Genomic DNA, 23,805 nt, shown 5'->3' on the forward strand with positions numbered 1-23,805 from the left:
TTCAGTCAGATAGAAATATCAACTGAGAACAATGATGGACGGCTTACTCTCATTTAGGCAAGTTGTTTAACCATTCTTAGCTCCAGTTTCTGAACTTAAAAAATACGCCTGATGACATCTTTCATGTAGCACTGAGATTAAATACATACTGGAAATTCATTTTTAAAAGTGCCTGCCATGTAGTCAGCACAAAAGGGATTATTTGTAATTGCTGAACAAAGTAGTCTTCCAAACCAGTGCATTTATGTTACCTCTACAGCTTTTCAAAACAAAACTGTGACATCATTTGCCACCTGGGTAAACAAATTTGATGCAGCTTTGCTTTGGGAATTTACTGACATTTGATTGCCACTTTTCACTCTAAGGTTCAGAGACTACTCATGTATTTTCAGTTGCATGAATTTCACGTCCTTAAAGCACTTTCTCCAAATGAAGCAATATGCTGTTGTGACCACAACCAAAGTACATATAGAAGAGATTGTCTAGCATGCTTAAACATCCACTCATATACTGCTTACAGTTATTCACTTACAGGTCTGCATCCTCCTGAAATACAAGCTCTATCAAGATATAGGTTGTGTCTAATTTTCCATTTTTGGCTCCTAGAATGGAATTTAGCACGTATTTTAGGGATCAAAAATGGAGAGATGAATCACATGCATAAATAACAGAAACATGATACAAACTATAACTCCTTTGCAGGTAGTTAATGCTATAGATCATGAGAGGGAGCCTTCACTTCTCACTAGACTTGAAAAAGAGGACTTATGGTGGACAGAGTATTTGGATTGGAATTGTGGTACAGGAAGATTTGGTGGTATAACAGGTGATACAAGGCAGGGTAGTTGAGACTCTACTTCTCTCTTCCTGGTTTTAATAGGAAGATGAGCCTCCATCCCCACCTACCATCCACAAGCCTGAATGAAGTGACACTCCATCTTCCTTCCTCCCCTCCCCTCCTCACACAAATAAAATCACATTTTAATTTTCTAACAAAAAAGATAAAGAAACAAAATTTAACGTACAGTATTCTTATAATTGCTACGAAAGATGAAAGAATTAGTCATAAATCCAACAAAACACATATATATAATATCTTTATTCTGAAACTGCCAAATACTGCTGAAATAAATCAAAGACCCAAAAGACTAGAGAGACGGATCATGTTCATGAACTGAAAGATTTAACATAGTAAAGATATTATTCTTCCCAAACTGATTCTATAGGTTCAATGAAAATCCTATGAAAAGAGCAAAGTGTTTTGTAGATATGTCACCTTTCTCTAAAATTTATAAAGACATAGGACCTCAAATAATTAAAACTATAAAAAAGAAGAATAAATGGGAGAAACCACTTTGCTAGCCGAGAGAGCTTCCTAAATAGCTACAGTGACCAACGCAATACTGCTGGAGAGATACTCTGAAAAAGATCCATGAGACAGCAAGAGAACTTAGAAAGAGACTTGCATAGGTATGTCTAAATGACACTTTTCAAAAATACAAAGCCATTTACTAGAGGAAGGACACAAAGCAAATGGATTTACACAGGCAATACAAATAATCCACAACATGAACTTCACCTATTATTAAAAAAACAAAACTTGAAATAAACCACAGAATTAAATGTAAATCATAAAACTTTTAAGAAAAAATCATGAAACTCTTCAGGACTTGGGTTCAGGTAAAGAGTATAGACTGGATACCAACAGCACAATCCATAAAATAAAAAACTGATAAATTAGGCCTCATTAAAAAATTTTCTGAAGCAAGGTCTCACTATGTTGCTCAGGCTGGCCTTGAACTTGTAATCCTTCTGTCTCAGCCTCCCAAGTGCAATAACTAGGTGAGAGCCACTGTGTCCAACAGACCCTCATTAAAGTTAAAACTTTTGCTCTGTGAAAGACCCATGAAGAGAATGGAAAGGCAAGGAACTAACTAGGAGAAAATATTTTAAATGACATATTCAAAAAAGAGTTGCATTTAAAATATATAAATATCTTTCAAAACTAAACTGCAAAAACAGATTTTAAAAAATAAGTAATCTAGAAAATAGACAAAAAGCATGAAAAGACCTTTCACAGAAGAAGATACAGAGAAAATACACAAGCACGTAAAAAGATGCTGGCCATCATTAGCCAATGAAATGTGCAAATTAAAACCATAAGGAGTTATCATTACATACGCATCAAAATGGCTAAAATAAAAGGTACTGATGATACCCAATGCAGCCGAGATGCAGAGAAATTGGACTGCTGATACATGCTGGAAGAAATTTAAAACTGTACAACCACTCTGGAAAAGAGCATATCTTTTCTTTCAAAATTAAATATGCGCTTACCACATGTAACCCAGAAACTGCACTCCTAGGCATTTACTCATAGTTCATACTGAAACCCAGCCATAAATATTTTCATCAGCTTACTCATAATTACCAAAAACTAGAACCCAACTCCTTTATGTCTTTCAATGAGTAAAAGAACTCTAGTAATCCACATCATGGAATATTACCCAGCTATAAGAAGAAAAGAAACTACGGATACACAACTTGGATGGATTTGAAGAAAACTGTCTTGAATGGAAAAAAAAAAAAAGCCAATTCTCAAAGGTTACATACTTCATTTCATTTTATAGAGCATTCTCAAAATGACAAAATTATAGAGATGGAGAACAGAGTGGTGATATTCAGGGATTGGAGGCTTAAGGAGGAGAAGACTGTGAAAGACTAGCTTATGGAATACTAAATGTCAAATGTGTGGTGTTCACATGAATTTACCCATGATAAAACTGCATGTAATTAAATGTCCACACATGTACACATATACAATGTGCAAGCACAAGAGCTGAAATCTAAACAAAACTGGTGAATTATAACTATGTCAATTTGTAAAATTATATAATAGTCACACAAGATATCACTGTTAGGAGAAATCAGGTAAAGGGTATTTGTAATCTCTATTATTTCTAACAGCTGCATGTAAACATTATTTCAAAATAAAAAATTAAAACAATATTTTACATTCCTTCTAGCAAAGTATGACCCAATATATATCAAGAGCTACAATCATGTCCATAACCTGGCTTGGCAATTTCAGTTTAGACATTATCAGTCATTTATATATTCAACACCATAGTAGGCACTGTGGTAGGGTGAGAGATTCAATGATTAAAAGAGCAGGCACAAACCCAGTTTTCACAAACTTTCAGACTAAGAAATACAAAAACAGGTCAGTGTATTAAGATCACTGTATCTTCAGTCATATGCGTGAGAAACTGAATCAACTTAAATTTCTAATAGTAAGAGAAAGGTTAAGTAATGTTTCAAATACTACATGCTCATTAATTTGACTATTTAACAAAATGGAAAAAATGCACACAACATTAAGGGAAACAGTAAATTAAAAAAGCACATGTCCACTGGTATTTTGATAATTAATGACAACTTCTTTTATATGAATAACCTTTTTATTTTTAGATAATTAGAAAGAATAAAGAAATGCAAGATAAATGTTTCTAAACAACATCTGATAGTATCTTTTCTGTGACATGGTATTTTCATTTTTCTTTATAAAAAGTATAGACATACATTTATTTAAATTTTACCAAGTCAAGATCAAATGGAACATGTAAGTAATGCTAAGGTAAATTCAGCTTTTTATCAACATAAAATGGTTGCAATGGTTAGGTTCTGAGCGTGGCCCTTTTGGAAAGACAGTGTATGCAGCAACTGTTTGTTTCCATTGAGTCAAATAACTGGAAGGACGTGTGGCCACTCCCCATGAAGACTATGCTTGCAGGAAAAGAAGGAAAAAACCAAGGTGGGAAAAAAGAGTAAGAGCACCTGATGGAAGAAAAGATGCTCATATTGAACCTTGGGATCAGTATCACAAATAGTTCAGGAAATTAATGTGGGAAAAAATCATTTATGAGTTAAAGTGTGATTAAGGCGAGATAGTCACTAACACAAGTACAGCCAGATTTTCATAGCACAAAGTAGAATGGGAGCTTTTCAATGAATCTGGTGAACTGCAAGGCCAGCCAAGCCAGCTAATTAATCACAAAAGGAGTCACTTCATAGTGTTGTAAAATGATTTGGTCAAAATTACAAACCTGAGCTGTCAAGTATAGGGCAAATTCTCCCAGGAGCACACTGGGAGACACCCCATTTCCTGTTTTATCTCTTTTGCAAAAAGAGTTATTTTAAAACAAACCATCCCTGCCCTTCCTGTAACAAGATATAACTTCTACCTGTTAAACAAGGAGGAATTACCTACCTAGTTACAAAAGGCATCAAGTACTGTCCTCCGTAAGAGCCCCCTGCGATGACAACACAGGAGCCCTGGACGACCACCTCTGGGATGCTGTCAGGTGAGACTAGGTTCCCTCACACCTGCCTGCCTCCTTCTGACCACATAACCTAGAACTCTTGAGAAGGGCCTGCTACTGGGCTCGCTAAGTGTAATTGCTGAACAAGGTGTGAGTCTTTTCTTTCCTAGCCTTATGCCTCTCATGTATTTAAAAAAAATAATAATTGTTTTCTTTTAAAAAATATTTTCCCAGGGCTGGGGATTTAGCTCGGTGGTGCCGCTGCCTGCCTTGAAAGCACAAGGTCCTGAGTTCGATTTCCAGTACCAAAAAAAAAAATTTCCCATGAAATAATGAACAGAAATTGCCGTGGATCCATAACAGATCCTAGAATAATGCAGACAGGCAAGAATCTGTCAATATAGCAAAATTCCAAATATGAAATTCATGGTTCAGGAAGAGATAAATAAATATGGAGGGGTTTCTCAAAGAAGTTTCCTTTGTTTTCCCCCATTTCTCGTGGAATTTTGTTCATGTAAAAAGTTTTGATTCTATGATAAAAGAGCCAGTCCTTTTGGGATCAATACTACACATTTATGCTATTAAGCCCTCTACATAATGAGGGAACTGGGAGAAGCAAAACACATCACAGAGTTGTTCACTGTTTTTTCTAAAGACATCTATATTTTTAAATAATTTTATTATTTAAACTTCTTCTGGCACTTCAGTCTTGAAAATTATCAAGTTAGGCATGAATTAAAGAAGAAGCCCATCTGGACTGCAGTTTGGGTTCTTAGTGCTATTCTGTTCTTAGATCTTTCTCCTTGGCTTGGCACATCTTTGAGATGCAGCTACTTGAACAGAATCCCAGGACATCTGTGGTGGACAAACAATTCTTCCCAACAGAGTATTCCAGTCCATGTTATACATCTTGGTGGCCAGGAAACAGCTCTGCCATCTTTTTGTGCTTTTGCTAATAGAATCATAAGGAGAATGTATCTTTCCCAGCACTTGCCCACCCCAGCACCCCCTTGGATGGAGGCATTCCATTTATACTTTTCTGAACACAACATCCCCTGTGTCCTATACCAAGGACCCTGCCCGACTCTGGGCTGGCACCATGACGGGTACTGCACCGATTCGCTCCAGTGTCGCTTGGCTGATGGTGTGGGAGGGTGTATGTGGGGTCCGGAACTTCCTGCTGACCGAGCCATTGTTCCTGGGCATGATCTGTGGTAATGAGCCTCTGTTGGCTGTCACTACCAGAGTCTTATGTGGACCTGGGACCAGATGGTTCCCGTTGGCATAGATGGATGGGATATTGGCATTGCCTGAGTGGAGTGAGAAAGACTGGCGCAAGTCACTGAAGTGGTTGAATGACTCTGTGTTCCCGCGAATTTTTGGGTTGTTGCTCCAGTATCGACTGTTGTAGGTATTGGAAGAGGTCAGCGTGTTGTTCTCCGAGGAGGATATCTCTGTGTGAAATGCTTTGGCAGAAGAAAAGCATTTAGGTGGAAGATCATCCTCTCTGAAAAGAATCAAATCTTAAATTGTCATTAGGATTTACTTGAGGTTTATCCTACCCTCCTCCCCAAGGCTCTTTCTTGTCACACTAAGGCTAATGCACCAAAAAAACAAATCCTCTACCATGAAGCAAAGGTAGCAGCCATGAGTAGCCTTTGCTTTGGCACTCACATCCTGTGAGACTATTGTCAGAAGGACCTCTCCTCACCAGCTTGATCCCCAAGAGTAAAACAGGAAATATCAAATTGCTCAAAGAAGGTCTCTTCTATTGTAAACAAAACACATACATATACACATACATGATTTGCAAATAAGTCTATGTGTATCTTTTACCCGTAAATTCTTAAATAGTCCATAAAGAAATCCACTGAATAAGGTGCCATAAAATAGCTAGAAAACCAAGCCATACATAATAGACAACTTCAAGAAATGATTAGTGTTGTCTTGCTTTTACTCCTTTCAGGGTTTGAGAAATCACTGTGTTATGGTGATGAAAAGTTTTCTGTTGTGATGTTACTCAGGGATGGAATTTATCCCTACCTACAGCCCAAACTCTTAAGAATAACAAGAGGCTAAAGAAGTTAAAAATTAGATGTTAATTCATTTATTTAAAATTTATTGAGTACATACTACTAAATGTTTCATGCAAAAGAAAAACACATTTAAGAAGTCAAGTGGGGGTGACAGTCAATGCAAGAACATCGTTATCTGAAAAGTCTGGCAAGGGGCCAAGGCCAACTTATGTAAGGAGGTGATGCTTGGATAAATCTTGAATCTGATCAAGGCATTTAGTAAAGAATTGGATGAAAGGGAAAGGCAAAGAAAGCATTAAATTGAGCAAAGATCCTGAGGCAAAGAAGAATGCAGAATAGACCGAAACACAGAATGAGCAGGGTGTAGCAGAAGAGGAGTGTAGCGGGGGAGGGGCAGAAACCCTGAAGGGCTGCGTATGCCACACTGTGGAGACTGGAATATGCCACACTGTGGAGACTGGAGTCTCAGTCTCAGAGCAGAGGCTCTGATGTGGTGGTAAAATCTGAGAACCAGGCCTGAACCCTCAGATCTCTAAAACATTCCAAGACTCATTTGTCCTTAAAGATCAACCTGACGTTTTTCTGGAGGCATTTATACTCTTGTCTGATCTGTCAGCTATAGTTTTTTTATAGTTCAAATGCCCCCAAGGGTTCTATGTTGAAATTTGATTCCACTGGGAAGTACTTTGAGGCTAAAAACTCCATCAGCTCTGGTATTCAGAACTGGACCTCAGAAGGTGATTGGGGTTAGATAAGGTCATTCGGGTAAAGTGCCTATGAATTCTGGCAGCTTTATAAAAAGAGGGGGCGAACCCAGACACATTTGCTCCCTGCCTCTTTTGATGCTTTCTGCTGCCTCAAGACTCTGCAGCAAGAAGGCCATCATCAGAAGAGATATCTAGACTTTGCCCCTCTTAGAATTATGAGTCAAAATAAACCTTTTTTGTTTACAAAGTAGCCAGCCCCAGGTATTCTGTCACAACAACGTAAACCATCCAGCTATGTCTATGTAGAGGACCACGGAGCACTCCTTCTTATTGTATGTTCTTATTAGAAAGGCCACACATATTCTAAACTAACTTTTTGATTGTGGGAGTCACCAAACCCTCAAAATTCTAGAGATATGAAGGAGCAGGGGCACTCTGCATTGTCTTTTCCTAGTCAGGCACATGTTGGATTTTTCATGACCCACTGAATACAGATGAGCATTACTATGAGAAAAAGCCATAGACCATACAACAATATATCATTTGGCCACTTTAATTTCTTGGCCATGACAGTTATAAGATTAGCAAAGCAACCCTGACTGCCAAAATAAATAAAAATATGCCTTGACTATGCAGAGCAAATTATCTGACATACAAACCTTATTTCATTAGGAATTTCTTCTTCCTCCTCCTCTTTATTTTTGCTTCTCCAGTAAAAGAATGCCCCTAAAATCAGTGCAATGCAAAAAATGATAATAACTGCACCAGTGCCAATGGCTCCAGCTATAAGTCCAATGCTCCTGGGCTGGGCTGCAAAATATATTTAAGGTAGATTTAAAGAAAGGAGAGAAATTTTTTCTACCCACACAGCTGTATAAACATGTAAACCTACTTATATGTACAAAACTGCCTATTGTATTGCATCTATATTAAAATAAACCTTGGATAACTTCCTTTATCCCCAGTGGCAGAACTAAGACACAGTAGGTTCTCAACATCAAAGAATGAATAAACCATTAAACAACTCTCACAGCCTCAGGAGAGCAGCAGCTGGAGCAGAGGGGAAATAGTCGGTGTCAATCTAACTTGCTGAGTGCCCCAAGTGAGCCCTGGCCTTTGGTGGCATACCTTACAGTCTCACCCCAGCCACAGCACTCCCTGCTGCAACTAGAATTCTAATATCCCAGAATTCTCAACAAAGAGAAAGTGTCTGCACGATTTATAACCAGATTCTCAACAATTAGGCAGATAAGGACATATTAGGGGAAACCCCTAAAAAGGTCTGTGCATAGCTCTAAGACCATTACAAATTTATACAATGGCTAGAGCACTAGGAAACAAGACCAGGTTTGAGTCTAATGATCCTGAAGAGAATGATGTTTTGTCACAAAGACTATCATAATCCTGAGGCTTGAAAAGTACACTGTGATATTTACAAAATATTTTCAACGTTGATTAAAACCAAAAGAATTGCTACTGAATCTTCAGATAACCTCTAAACAATTAAGCAGAACCCTTTGTTTAAAAAAGACTCACACCTACAGTTATCACTGTAATTCCATATACTTACGTGAAATCACCTGGAGATCCAAAAGACAGGTGCTGGCTCCGATGGCATTGGAAGCCACACACTGGTACAAACCTGAAGACAGAGCACTGATGTTCCGGATGGTGACTGTTCCCTGGACCTGGTCTGTTACAAAATAATAAAATAAGGATTTGATGGGATGAATAAGAAAACCAATAAAATCAGCAGAACACTAGACTATAGAAATAAATTAGTATACTAAAGACTTACCTATATTCTTGTTTTGGGGGGAGGAAGAAATCTTTGGTTCATGAATGTTAAAGATTAAAATCACTATAACATGTTAAAGATCTGGAATTTAATTATTAAAAACTATCCTTAAAATTCAATCTGTAGATTAACACATTCTGTCTTAAATGTTAGTGGCCTTCTATGAGGCAAGGCTGGCTAATCTGTGTCCTAGAGAATTTATAAGCAGTAACATAAAATTTTAATTCTAAACAAATGCAGTAAGGTAAAGGCCAAGTTGGATTCTATAATAATATCCACCTTAAACTTGATGGAGAAGAAGTCAACTTTGTGCTCTAAGGTATGAGTTGTTACTCTCTTCCAACAATTATTACAATTGTTGCGTTAGCTCAGATTTTCCAAGAAGCAGGTTTATTAGAAGAAACACCAATAAAAGAAAGCTAGAATGGTCTGACCTCTGAAGGGGAGGGAGGAAGGAAGTCTGGACAGAAGTCTCACCCTGAAGCACAGTTTTATGGAAGTTTCCACCAGACACACAGGGAGTCCTTGAGCCAAAGTCATTCATTAAGGGAGCCCCAAAGCTCCTAGCAGCAAAAGGCCTGCCCACTGAGCCCAACCCTCCCCAGGAGCAGCCTCCAAGGAGCTGGGCCTTGATGGAAGCACAGGTGGATCCAGAGGGGAAGCAGCAGTAGACTGGAGCACTGCATTTTCAAGGTCACACAGTGGTATGACCAAGAAATATTTTCACACTTTCCTTTTTAATAACTCATCAATATAAGCATAGTTTGATTATTCCTATAAAATGTAAATGACTTGCAGTAATAGTAAGAATCAAAGTTAACAATTATGAATATGTATCAAGCATCAGGTAAGCTTTTACACGTATTATATCAATCTTTACAGTGACCTTGTGAGGTATTTTTATTATTAATCCCATTGAACAGATAGAGACTGAAGCTTTAGAAGGGTAAAAAGATTACATGGCTGCTCATTTGAAACTGGAACTGGATAGATGGCTGCTTCACCTCTAAGCTCTGGTCTTAATGCTTCCCTTTGGTAGGAAAGATAAGGCATGCTGTCATTTTAGCCACTCAAGATAGCTGTATAGTTACAGGTAAGCAGAAAAGCCTCCATATGGCACAGGTTAAAACAAAACTAAACAAGCAAACAAAAAATCTGGCATATACTACAAGCACACCGGGGGCTATACTTGGAACTGCCCCATTCTAGACTGTTATTTTCATATGAAACTGAGATTTAGTTACCTGGATTCTGCTGACAGCTTTCATCTTTATCTAGATCAAAGCCAGAAGCAGAAAGGGGTCAACAAAAGCAGATCTGGCCAGAGCATGCATGCCTTTATCAATTCCTTCATTTAATATAAAATATGTGTTGAGTGCCATCTTTTACGCTGGGTAATTTTTGAAGATGGTGATACAATGATGAACAGGACAAACCTTAATGAGACAAGAAGGCAGGCAATTATAATAAATGGGCTAAGTGCCAGTCAGGGCTAGAGAATACAAGGTGCTGGAGAGAACATAGGAAGGCCCTCTAATGAGGGCCTGAGAAGTCAGCACAACACCAGGGAGGAGAAAACCAGTGGTCCAGTCTGACCCAAGTATCTGAGCAAATTCACTGAAAAATCCCCCACAGAGCATGCCCTCAGAGCAATCCTCAGCCTAATATAATAGAATGCAATGTGTTCATGAATGACTCTAAATCATCAGACACATACTTGAGTTAACTTCAATATATAGGCCAGGAAACAGAGATATTTTATTTTTTGCTTTTTTTAATGGGAATATTGAAAAGGTTAAACCCATATATGGATCATATATACAGAGAGATATGGATCATATAGATAGATAATATATTATATATATATATATATATCTCCATATCCAAGACATGATGCATCATAATTTTGGATATTTGAATTGTATTGTACACATCAAAGTCAATGTACTTAATGGTTAACTGATTTGCTTTTGTGTACTAATTCCTCTTCCTTAAAGTAAAAACAAAAAACTCTGAGGGCTTTCAGTGTTGGGAGGCCCCACTGGGAGCAGTGAGTTTCTCCTGTCCTGTGTTTTGTTTGATTTTAGACACCACTCATATGTGCCCCTCTAGCTTCCTTGTTCTTCAGCCCTAGTAGGCACTTCATCCATTTATTACAATTGCTTGCTGTCTTATCTCATCAAGGTAAGGACTGGCTTTGTCTTAATTATTGTATCACCATACTCTGAAATCACCCAGCACATAGAAAGGTGCTCAATAAATAAAGATGATCAATCCATCAAAAGTGCTACTTTCTTATCTACCAGATACACTATACTAAAAGCTTGAAAAGGGCCTCATTTAATCTTTATAACAAGGTTAGTTCTATATCCCCTACTTTTCAAAAATAAGAAATCTCAGAGTAGCTAGGCAATTTGTCCAAGGTCACATAGTACACAGGTAGCAGAAGTCTATAAAATCAAATTTGTCCAAATCCAAAGCTCAAAATTACCATACATTCACTTGGCTTTCAATAGACATTTAAAATTATATTGTTCTATACAGTGAATCTAGGGGATATTTCCTAACGATGCAGTGTCCCAATGCTGTTAATGTTACAGACTAAGCCATCTGCCTAACTCCCTCTTCAACACATGTCCCACTATCATCACGCTAGAAAACCATAATCTTCGGGTAATCAACCCCACAATTCCACATACTATTGTTTTCTTTGATTTTTTTTCTTATTCCCTCAAATTCTAAAAATTTGATCAGTTCACACCAAAATAGTAATTTTGTTGATGTTCCCAAAGAAACAATTTGGGAAATTTTAAACAGCTGCTCTGAGCAGTATTCTGGTATTACAAAGAGGTAAACTCTAAAGACTTCTGTGTTAAAATTTTATTTTTAAAAGGTAAAGTCACTCACTGTTCTCCTCTTTGTTTCTGTAGATGCAGACACAACATGCATACTGCTATAAGAAAGTGTAATTAAATGAGGTTCTCATACCCTGATGGAACTAACTCAGAATATAATCAGGGAATGAGACAGGCACATTGATAAGCGAGGATTAACCAGAAACAAAACAGGGTTGTTTATATAGACAATGCAAAGCAGAGATGGGAGCGACTCTTCAGCAAAACCAGACCATTGCAGCCACAGAGCACATAGCCCTTCCTGAACTAATTCCTTAATCTGTCACTTCACTGGGTCGGCTCCAGGACAGAAGTGACTTGCTGAAATTAAGTTAGAGAATAAAAGTTCTTTTGATCTGTTTTCTTTCAAAGAACAGGGAAAGTTCAATTGTGTGGAATTATATAGTTTGGAAAGCTCAAAGGGCACCAAACCCCACTGTTTTAGTTCACAGCAGAATTGTACCCCACACAAGCTATACACCTGACTAAAACACCCTTCAGAATTAGAAAGAAACAAATCTAAGAATATCTTCCCAATTCTGTTCTTTCTCATTAGCTCCAGAATCTCACTTCTGGCTGCCTGGTCAGTGGTGCATGAGCTAAGAGCATATGTTCCAGAGTCAGCTGGCCTGGATTTAAATCTGCTCAGCCTCTTACTAATCATGTATGTGGTCTTGATGGTGTTACCTGCTCTTCATCTATGTCTTAGCTTTCTCTTTTGTAATATGGAGCTAGCCAAGTGCTTATGCATCAGTGGTTACTATGAGAACCAAATGAGATTATTCATGATAATGAGCTTAGTATATGTTAGTAATGCTTCCATGTGAGAATTTCTTCCATTAATTTCTTGGAACATTTATATATTTTTCTGAATCATGAGAAAGATCTGTTGAGAAACTTGAAAAAGATCTAGTATCTGGAAAATCCCCCAAAATATTAATCTTCAGGATTTAAGGATGAAAGGTGTAAGAATTCCCAAATAATAAAATATTCCATATTTTCATTATTTACCTATTTAAATAATAATGAATTACTGCAATAATCAGTAGTAAATGGTTCTAATATAAAAGTCTCATAAATATTCTGTTAAAAGAAGTATTATAATAATAGTGAGACAGGAGGATTACAAGTTCAAGTCCTGCCTGCAGCTTTATGAGACTCTATCTCAAAAAGTAAAAAAGGTTGGGCCGGGGATTTAACTCAGTGGTTCCATCGCCTGCCTCGAAAGCACAAGGACCCAAGTTCGATCCCCGGTATCAAAAAAAAACAGTTAAAAAAGTAAAAAAGATCTAGGCATATAATCACTGTTATGGCACCCTTGGATTCAATCCCTAATAACACAAAAAAAAATTTAATAAAAAATGCGTGGTTTACTATTATTTGAACCAACATATTATGACAAAATTATATATTTCAGATGCATATATTTTAAAATTATATATGTAAAAGTGATCTTGACTTGAAAACAACATTTGATGATTAAAAATTGTAAAAAGAAGAGAACATTAACAAAATAAATGCCAAATAAAATATCTGTTTAAGGGCTGGGGATTTAGCTCAGTGGTTTGGCCGCCTGCCTCGCAAACTCAAGGTTCGAAGTTCAATCCCCGCTACCAAAAAAAAAAAACCTGTTTAAAAACTTAAAGATAATATCACATATACTTAATGTTAAAACTTCATCACTCTTAAGGGGAAATGTAAAGGACAGTAAGTATACTAGCAGCCTTGATCTTTGTTTGCTCTCCACATAAAGAAAACTTTATTCATTTCACTTCATTTTGTCCTGATGCTGGTTGAATTAAGGTGGAGATAGAGAACAGGGGAAAACCTGTCCACATCAGTAAAATGCCCCCAAACACCATCCAGATGGATATAAGGACACATGCTGTTTCATATTAGCTCAATTCATTTATTCAATAATGAAAATATTTTGTCTGGTTGTCCTATTTTGGCTTCACCACTGAAATAGATACTGCTTTTGGCCATTCAGATTTAAATCTGTCCGTTTCTGATTTCATATCGGTATATTCCATAGTAACACTCTCATCTTCTTTCTGTACCTCTGTCATCAACGTATTCACAAAGAATTGAAGTCTATGGCAAATATTCAAACATTACAAACCACCAATAAATTATCCTGGGGAATACTGGATTAATTATAATATTCAGATAGCCTGATACTAACATTACATGGAATCACATCCAAATTAGCAACTTTAAGGCTTGTTTTGCCTCCAAAACTTATTTCTTATCCCAACATCTAACCATACTGCATACATTGGTGATTCTTATTTCAATCCCTCTGTAATTCTAACTTTCCCCATTCCTTCTCTGTGGCTATCACTAGGGACTTAATCCAGACCCTCTCATTTCTTCATGGAGCATGACCAAAACCTCTCATTTATGAGCTAGATGACAATTTCTAACCCTGATTTCTGACACTGCCTCTAAGATGTACATCCAGCTATCTTGACTTTAAGTCTGTGAACACCCACAGTTTCAGAGGTAACACCCAAACTCCTTGCATGTTACACAAACCTTTCACAAACAGTCTGGATTTGGCCTTGCCCATGCTCCTGTCTGGCCAAACCTACATAAACTTTTACATCAGTTTCATAAATCTTCTCATTTTAAAATGTCAAACTTTTACACTTGCAAAAGTGTACATGCAAGGTTCCCTTCATTTATAATACCCCTTTTATGTGGTCAAGCAATTTATTATTTGAGATACTTTTTGGTTCAGGAATCTTCCCTATAATGTTCTTCCTGAACTCCCCAAGGAGAATATTTCTATCTTTCAATCTTATAACACTGTATAAGTGCTTACACCATTGAGCATGCTGCATTATTATTTTTTTTTTTCCTTTGGTACTGGGGATTGAACTTGGGATCTTGCGCTTGGGAGGCAGGCGACAAAACCACTGAGCTAAATCCCCAGCCCCTAGCATGTTGTATTATTATCTCTGTGTATCTGTCTTCTCTATCAGATATGAGCTCTAGGTTAAAAATACTTTTCTTCATATTACTGATTTCTCCACCTTCTCCAATACTCTCCCCTAAAATAGCTGCACAGAATAAGGACTGTGTGTATTTATGCACACATGTGTTTAAAGAATGAAAGAATGTACAAACAAAAATATTGTTGGTTATGATAATCACTGACATTTAATCTTTTAAAGATGGTGTACTGAACATGACATGGGACTTGCTTTTTTGCATCAAAGGGAAAAGGGAAGAGGAAAGACTTGTCTAATCAGAATAACCTGTTATGAGGCAGGAAAAGGTACCCATTTACTTGACAACTTAAGTGATGAAACTTTTCTGCTCCCATGACAAAATTAGGGAACCACTCTCACTGTGAAGGGACACAGAACTGGCACTTCAAAAGTGAGAATCAAGATTCCTAAGTATTAATGCAAAAGAATGGAAATTCTTTCTACCAGTAAACTGGGCAAACCTAGGATCCTCTCTGGGCCTCAGTCTTCTCTCCTATAATGTGACAGTGCTAAGATGGTCTCCTGCTCAGGTTATGCTCTCCAAGTGATACTCTGCATAGCATTCCCGAGTCAGCAGAGTGAATCATTCCCCTCCACTGTATTAAACTTTGGAAGAATAGGACAATGGAGTTTCTTAGGAACAATGAAGAAAAATGTAAAGTCAGTTTTAGAAACTAACCATTAATAATAAAATAAGCACAAGGTTATACCTTATATTTACCAAGGCAAAAGAATATATGAAATGAATTGCCATTATGTACAGTAATTTTTAAAATTCACTTTAAGGTTCCCTGTACTTCAGAATTATAAAGGCTATTCTTACTCTTTCAATCAGAAAGAGGAGTTTTTCCTAATTAAATTCCCGCAGATTCCCTTGCAGAGTTTAAGTATTCTGAACCACTGTGAAGAGTAACTGTATTTAACTCAATCTCTAGTTGCCAAGAGGCTGTACAGTTTGGAGAATAGGTAGCATTATAGAAAGAAAAATCACCTCATATGTATCCTTCTGGGAGTATAAATGTATTATCCAAGTGAATCCCACCCTGGCTGGACATTGGGAACACTTTCTAAAAATATTCATTCTGGACTCTAACACAGACCAATTAAAATCAGAATGTCCAGAGGACAGAAAGGGGAATGAACATTTTTAAAAGCCTCCTAGATGATTTTAATATAGGTTAGGGTATAGACTACTGTTCGAGAAATGTACTGCAAATTATATTTTCTGGAAGGAGCTAATTTTTAAAATTACTTACACTGTATTTAAAAAATTCTATACCAAATAAAAAGAAATAATTTTAAAATGCCTCTTACTGGAGCTGGGGTATAGATCAGTGGTAGAGCACTTGCCTGGCATGGGGAAGACCCTGGGTTTGATACCCATCTCCACCAAACAAAGCAAAAAAATATCACAGAAATTATAGAGCCACCTCCTGAAATATATTCGCGTAAAGTTAAATCAAAGTTACAATTTCAACATAACTTAAATATCCAGAAATAAAGGGCCATATATTACAATATATTCCTGTAACAAGACAGTTAAATAAATTTTTATAATTCACAAAATGGTCCTTAATATATTCTTAGTTAAAAGAATCAGGCTGAAAAAACAAAAAATAACATTTACATAAAACCATTGAAAAGAAAAAAAAAGTATATTGATACAGACAAAAGCCTGGAATGATAGAGCACAGTGTGAGTATTGTCTACTTCCTGATGTGAATTCTTTGTAAAAATGGAAAAGCACTGTTTCCTGTTACCACGAAGTAACCCACAGGACCCTGCTTATTGTGTCCCTTAACCTATATGCTGATTATTAGACTTTACTCTTCTCACTTCATTTCTGCAATGGTTAAGTTTTTATGCTTATGGATAACTTTAATCATAAAGAAGTCATTATGAACTGTCACTTCCAACTTGTAGCTGAGATAATGTGGCCTACACTAGCATGCAATCCCTTCTAACTACAGACACACAAAAGAGTTCAGCCAACTCTAATTATAAATATATCACTAAGCTCTTATAACAAAGAAAAGGGATATCCAGCAGGACCAGAAACAAAGGAGAAACAAAGTCAGAAGTGAAAGCTGGATATAGGTCTAGAAAAGTATTGACGATGGTTTCCATGGTCACACAATTACAAGAGAAAGAGACTTGGTCCTCCAACCTGGTGGTTGGGACCAGACTGAGTGCACTGTTGCAGCCAGAACTTGAACAGCTTACTCCTTCAGGGAAAGGACTAGAGCAATTTCACTAATCTGTTCAAGTAATATTAAAATGAAACATCTAATATTCACTGAGTATTTATATATGCCAAACACTATTCTAAGAATTTTATGACTGATTTATTCATCCAACATTCCAGGAGCCTGATTTAAATATTACAATTATTTTTAGATTGGAGGAAACAGAAGCACAAAATAGTAAGTCAATTTCCCCAAGGTCATACGGCTAAAAGGTAGAGACAATATTCAAACCAAGGCTTTCAGAATTCATTCATTGTATTTCCTCAGAGAATGCATTCAGGAGTCAGTAAACAGCTGTAAGGACAATTAATAAAGCACATTTTCTGGGGGAAAAAATCTAAGTTATTTGGGGATTATATGTTATTTTGAAATCTAATTTATTAACATACACATTGAGAAGTGACTTTAAATTTTAAATCTGAATCATTTAATGATTATTAGTATGACAGATAAGGTTATTCAAAGTAATTTTGATAATGAATCTAGAATTTGAATTACAAAAGACAAAAGTTCTCATCCTTGGCCTCAAGTTCACTTTTATGTTAAAGTACCAAAGAATATTCCAATTGCAAAGAAAATACCAAAAAATTTGACCAATACATACTTATCCAGAGACAGGGGTATGAAAAGCTCTTTCTAAAGGTACTTCACAATTTACACATCATCACTGATAAATGTTCATTTGTAATTCCAATTTGACCCACTAATTCATAGAAATATTACAAAGTACCAATCAGGGAATCTGAGGATGTTGAAGTTGATATTTTAAGCCCTTTATTTTGCAAAAAAAGTAACACTGTTGTAGAAATAGTTACTGGAAAATCTGGAATTTGAATATAGTTTTCAGCATTTCAAGACATAAGCTATTTTAAGTATGTCACTTACAATGGTGAGATTAACAAGTCAGTCTACAAAAAGCTATTTAGCCCACAGTGTGGCTAAAACATTTAGCAATGAACCATCAGTTGGAAACAACAGTATTGCAGTAGTCATTTTTTAATATATATATCTAAGCTGACCAAACAACTTGGGTCTTTTCCATGGCAGGCAAAGACCTTTAATATAACTCAAGCTAGGTCTAATGAAAATTGAATGGGCCCTCTACATTAATGCCCAACCCTTCATATTAAATTAAGATTTGTAAATCAGCCCTGAGAATACTGCAAGGAACATTTTCTGTATTAAATACTTGCAACACATGGGGATGCTGTATTTTATTTTATTGAAACAGAAGATTTTATATATGTAATTCTACATTCTCCCCTCATTTCATGAAATTTCCTTAATTTTCAACAATGTTTTCCTCAAAATCAAATGTAATTAGCTGGATGTCCATGACACTCAGGCCTTCTCCATCTTTATGTGTCTGGTGTGACCAGTCCCTGGGTTTGCTGCGATCTGAGCCCTTTTCCTGGTCTCTTCTCTATGTTCCTTCTCGAAGCAGACTGGAGGGTGAAAACAGGATTAGCCCTCTTGAAACTATGCAGATGCTTCTCACACTAAAACAGACAGCTTTTTTGCAAGTAACAAGTGGGTTCCCAGACAGAAACGTCAAGGTCTGTCTTAGAGTTAACTCAAAGAAGGTACTACTTAGCTATTTTACATCTTCATACTGACAGAACAGGTTTTCCATATGCAGTTGGCACTGGATAAGCAGTATTTCATAAAGGCAGTATAGAGAAGAGAAAGAAAATGTTTCCTTCACTTTAAAATTGAAAACACAAAATGATCCAGAAAGTTTTTTCAGCATTTACAAATACAGAGTTTTTTCAAATTCTATTAAAGTTAATTACTTGATGAACCCTAAGGTTTTTCATGGTAATGAATAAAAAAGGTAAAGCAGCAGTGTACATACCCTGAGTAGCTGTTGGAGGTAGCTTGAGGGTGTTGTCTAACTTCTCCCAAAGGTAAGTTGGCCGGGGAATGCCTTCCTCTGAGCTACAGAGCAGGATCACATCGCTGCCGATGTCCTGGGATCCTTGGATTTGGCAGTGTGGGGCAGAAGGGGGAACTACAATAGGAAAAGGGAGCAATAAGGTACACATTTACTCTGAGTCAAGGGGTGAAGGAGCAGACATCAGTATTCAGCAGCCTGGAACCTCAGGTAACAATGACTGGGGATCACACAGGAGACACCCCACAACTGAAGCCAGAGGACAACCATGCACTAATTCCTAGGCTTGGGGAGGTGCACAGGGCCTGCCACTTTAGTCTGAAGGGGGTAAATATGTAGGAGAACTACACACTTGCATTATATTTTCAAGATACCTTATGGTCTTAGATTCATCCTGCTTCTTTCAAAAAGTTCCTAAGATCTTTCATGCAACATGCTGCCTGTAAAACACTGCTGAAAGTCTGCATTTAGAGACACTTTCAAGGAACAGAAGACCCACCCTTCCAGCTGTCCTCTGGCTAAGAGGCTCATTTTTTTTTTTTTGGTACCGGGGATCGAACACGGGACCTTGCGGTTGTGCAGCAGGCACCGGAACCACTAAGTAAATCCCCAGCCCAAGAGGCTCATTATTTTACAGACAAAAAACAGATGGGCACACTTCATGCCAAATTCTGTTTCATGCCAGGGAAAGTAAGAGTAAGGCTAAGGTTAAGATAAAGAAGATAGTAATGGACTGGATATTATTATCCAGTAATGTCTGTTTTAATCAGGCATTATAATCACTCAGATAAAAACACAAAAGACAAGGAAAATAAATATCAGAAAAGAACATTAGTAGGAAGGGTAGTGAATGGTTACTTACACTAATAAAATGCAAGCAACAGAAATGTAACTCCATGGTTTAAATTCCAATATTGGGAAATGAAGACACTAAGAGTTTAAGTCTGAGTAATGACATGTTTATATTGCAGATTTTTCAACAAATACATTCACTTTTTCAAAAATGAAAGAAATGAATGCAGAATATTCAGAGGAATTGGGAAAGAGAGTGAGCGGAGGAAGAGAATATAACGAAAGGCAAGAAGAATAAAAATCTCAGAACCCTAACTGCTGTGATGGGGTAAACAATTTTCTCTTCTTATCCCTTTTGACACTGCCACTGTGATACTCTGAAGAAAACTCAACATAGTTCTCTGGAGATATCATTAACTGTAAAATAAAGGCTTTTGCCGTTAACAAATAAAAATAAATAATCTTGGATAATGCAAGAAGCCAGCTACCTAACTTAACGGGTATATGCATCAGAATAATATTTAATTTTGCAAGCTAAGGACCCGAGTTTGATCCCCAATACCAAAAAAAAAAAGAATAATATTTAATTCTGTTAGTTCTTTGTATCCAATATTCAGAGTACTTCAAAATCTATATAATTTTAATGTATTATAATGAATAATATTTTGAGAGGAGAAATCCCCAACCTGGTCTTTAAGTTTTTTAATTCTATTCAAAGACTGGAAGAAAAGGGCACCAAACATTAGAGAATATTCTTGCACAAAGAGGGAAAACAGCAAGAATTCCAACATCAGTATCCTCAAGGGACAATGGGAGGAAAGACGGGGTGTGAGGGATTTGACAAGGACCAGGGGGTAGGTTCTGAGACTGAGAAGGACAGAGAAGGATCAGGACCCCTGCCCTTCTCTAAACACTTCCTCCATCTCCCTAAATGAACTGAATTTAGCCACTTTTACCACAAGTATTCATATGGAAGGCAGTATTCTATTTTACAGACAGGAAAATTGAGAAGTCCGACCTGTTTAAAGTGGGCGCAATTTAGTATGACACAGTCTAGCAGTACAGTGTGATGGAAAGGGTAGTGCTCCGAATAAGGAGATCTGAATTTCTATCCACACCTTGCTTTGTTCATTGTCTTATGGGACAAGGCTTTAAATCTCGGAATTAAGCTGATATTACGACATATTGTTCAAATAAAGATACTTTTGAGAGTCAAAAGTATTATTAAAAATTCTCCAGCACAACAGGGGCCAGCTGAGATCTGTGGAGCTCCCACTCCACGTTACACAGGTAGCATGTAACAGTAGTATTACTTCTTACACATACAGAAACCCAGCTTTGTACTCACAACAAATGACTCATGATTTAATTTGCTCTCAAAAGAAGCTTCTGTTCTGTAGAAGCTTAAAGACAGAGTCTACTTCTAATGGTATTTTATTCCACCTGTATCCACCTTTAGAAAACATCATTAGAGAAGTCTCAGAGACTATCTGAAGAAAAGAGTGGGAAGACTGTGTAAAAAGCAAGGACAAGTAAAGATGAGATGGAACTGAGAGAAAAGACAGGCAGAGAACATAAGCAGACTGTGTAAACATACTGGCTAGTAGATGCATACATGAGTCCATGGAACTGTTCTGTCACTCACCTAACACTGTGAGGCCAGTGACTCCAATGTTCCTGCCCCCTCTGTCCGGAAGGTTGTTGACCAAACACTGGTAGGTGCCTGTATCTGACAGCTGAGTGTTATTAATGAAAATAGAGACATTGGTGGCTGGCATTGTGCCTGTAAATCCTACCCTACCATGGAACCGAGGAGCACCATCAAACATCTGTCCACCCTGATACAGAATGACCTGCAAAAGAAAGCAAAATAAACCAAATGGCCACGGTATCCCCTCCTGGATATATAACAGGTAGCTATCTAGCAAACAGTACCAAATGTACCTGCCCCAAATTTTGGAAAAGTTTATTTCTAATTTAAGATTTGTTACTACTAATATTTTGTTATCACACATGTCCATGGGTATCTCAGGGCTCTAAATTCTCACATACTAAAGTAGAATAACAATTTTCCCTTATCTAACTCACCAAAACATAGAAAATGTGTATTGATACTCTACTATTAACCCATAAGTATTTTACCAGTTCAAAAAACTAATTACAAAATTAAAAGTTTAAAAAACATTAGCATTGCCATTGTCATGATTACTAGGCCACAAAATGGTACATTACAGTTACAGACTGAACATAAATAAATGTCGTTAAAAGAAAGCAGAGTTTCAAGTCCATGACTGTTATTCTTATGTTAATTTCTAGTATTAAAGTTAACTATTCTTGCAAGAAGAATCAGAATGGTATATAACAAAAAGTCCTTTGCGCTGTGAATGCACTTGAATCTTTCTCCAGATTGCTGGAAATTAGCTTCCATTTTCATTTATTTCATGTACATTCTTTTGTGTGGCCCCCTCTAACTTACATAACACTCTATGAGTTGTCTAGCATGCCTACTTGTGTTTAAATACTTGTGAAATTAACTCAGAACACCAAGTGCTACTACCTAACATTAATTCCTCTTACCACAACTTTAAAAAAGTACACATTCATCACCTGTTTAGTGACAAAATAGATCTTGCTTTTTCTATGGTGGTATTTTCCCATCAGGAATGATTTTTTAAAATTCTATGTTCCCATATAAAACTCTCAGAACAATCTCTTTAGCATGTGATGATTATGATGATCATGACAACAATAATAAAAGTCTTTGAAAAAGAGGATAGTCTTTTCTGACAGTTGGTAATAACGCAGAAAGGGGGACCTACAATAGCACTGGCACACTAAATCAAAATATATTAGGATACTTCCCTACCCACTGCTTATTAAAGGGTTATTTCAGAGGCAGCATAGGACAGGACAGAAGTACCTGTTCAGGTTGGTTAGCATTGGAGAGAGGAATGACCATCCAGATGACATTGAGATTAAGGAGGGCAGCGCTGGTAGAAAAAGTGCAGGGCAGGATGGCTGTTTGGCCCCGGGCCACCTGGATACTCCCAGGGCTCTCTGACACTTCTAGGGACACTGCAACACCTAGAGAAGAAGAAGGAACATGGAGGTTATACACCAACCCTTTCCCAACAGTCCAAACCCTTTCGGAAAGGTGTGCGTGTTTAACATGATCATATTACTATTGATAATGTGAACAGACTGACATGATGGTCTTACTACACAATGGCTGACCATCACTGAGTGAAATAATAAAAGTGGTCCACCCCTTTACCTCTTGGAAACTGCAGTTAGAAATATTTGAGCCAGATGTGGTGGCACATATCTGTAATCCCAAGTACTCAAAGGCTGTCTGAGTCAGGAGAATCACAGGTTCTAGGCAGCTGGGCAGCTGAACAAGACCTTGTCTCAAAATAAAGTTTTAAATGGGCTGGGGATGTATCTCAGAGGTAAAGTGCTTTCCTAGCATGCACAGGGCCCTGAACTCAACCCCAAATACTTCAGGAAAAAGAAAGAAAGAAAAAATAGAGTCACTTATTCTCTAAGACTCTATCCACTAGCTGGCCAGATTCAAAAACAAAAACAAAAATACATGAGAGAAATGTTACCAGTAGGGTTTGAGCAAAGGTTACAAATGGTGATGAAACATGAAAAATATCTGAATTTTTAAAGTATCATTATAATAGCATGCCACAAAAATGCTTATATGTAAGTCTAATATGTGCAGTATCTACATGCTAAAAACTACATATAAAACACTGATGAAAGAAATCAATAAAACTAAATAAATGATATATAATGTTCATAAATTAGAAGATCTAATTTTGTTAAAAGATTAATTTTTTCCCAAAATGACTGACAGATTTAGAGTAACTCCAAACAAAATTTCACTAGGCTTTTTGCAGATATTAACAAACATTCTAGGCCGGGGATTTAGCTCAGTGGTGCCACCGCCTGCCATGCAAGTGCAAAGTCCTGAGTTCAATCCCTGGTACCAAAAAAAAAAAGAAACAAACATTCTAAAATATATACAAAGGCAAAGAACTTGAATAACCAAAAGAATACTGAAAAAGAAGAACAAGAATGGTGAATCCACCTTAAATGTTTTTAAAACTTGTCA

The 23,805-nt window shown here is 37.0% G+C and overlaps 1 protein-coding gene across 3 annotated transcripts in view; it reads right to left on the minus strand.

The window, feature by feature from the left end:
- Window positions 1-1,084: 1,084 nt before the first annotated feature.
- Igsf11 (immunoglobulin superfamily member 11) overlaps window positions 1,085-23,805 on the minus strand; it is a 160,844-nt gene continuing 138,123 nt past the window's right edge. For 2 of the 3 annotated variants that reach the window (XM_004835677.4, XM_087215843.1), the window contains exons 2-7: window positions 22,606-22,769; window positions 21,331-21,538; window positions 18,855-19,010; window positions 8,636-8,758; window positions 7,725-7,875; window positions 1,085-5,829 (exon numbers count right to left, since the gene is read on the minus strand). In XM_004835677.4, the coding sequence (XP_004835734.1) occupies window positions 5,385-5,829; window positions 7,725-7,875; window positions 8,636-8,758; window positions 18,855-19,010; window positions 21,331-21,538; window positions 22,606-22,769 (1,247 nt within the window). In that variant the 3' untranslated portion in view covers window positions 1,085-5,384. The remainder of the gene's footprint in view (window positions 5,830-7,724; window positions 7,876-8,635; window positions 8,759-18,854; window positions 19,011-21,330; window positions 21,539-22,605; window positions 22,770-23,805) is intronic. The other variant, XM_021263276.2, reaches the window with a different exon arrangement.

This window comes from Heterocephalus glaber, unplaced genomic scaffold, assembly GCF_053883595.1.
Source record: "Heterocephalus glaber isolate CG9 unplaced genomic scaffold, H.glaber_assembly_v1.0 deba00000122, whole genome shotgun sequence".
Taxonomy (NCBI): Eukaryota; Metazoa; Chordata; class Mammalia; order Rodentia; family Bathyergidae; genus Heterocephalus; species Heterocephalus glaber.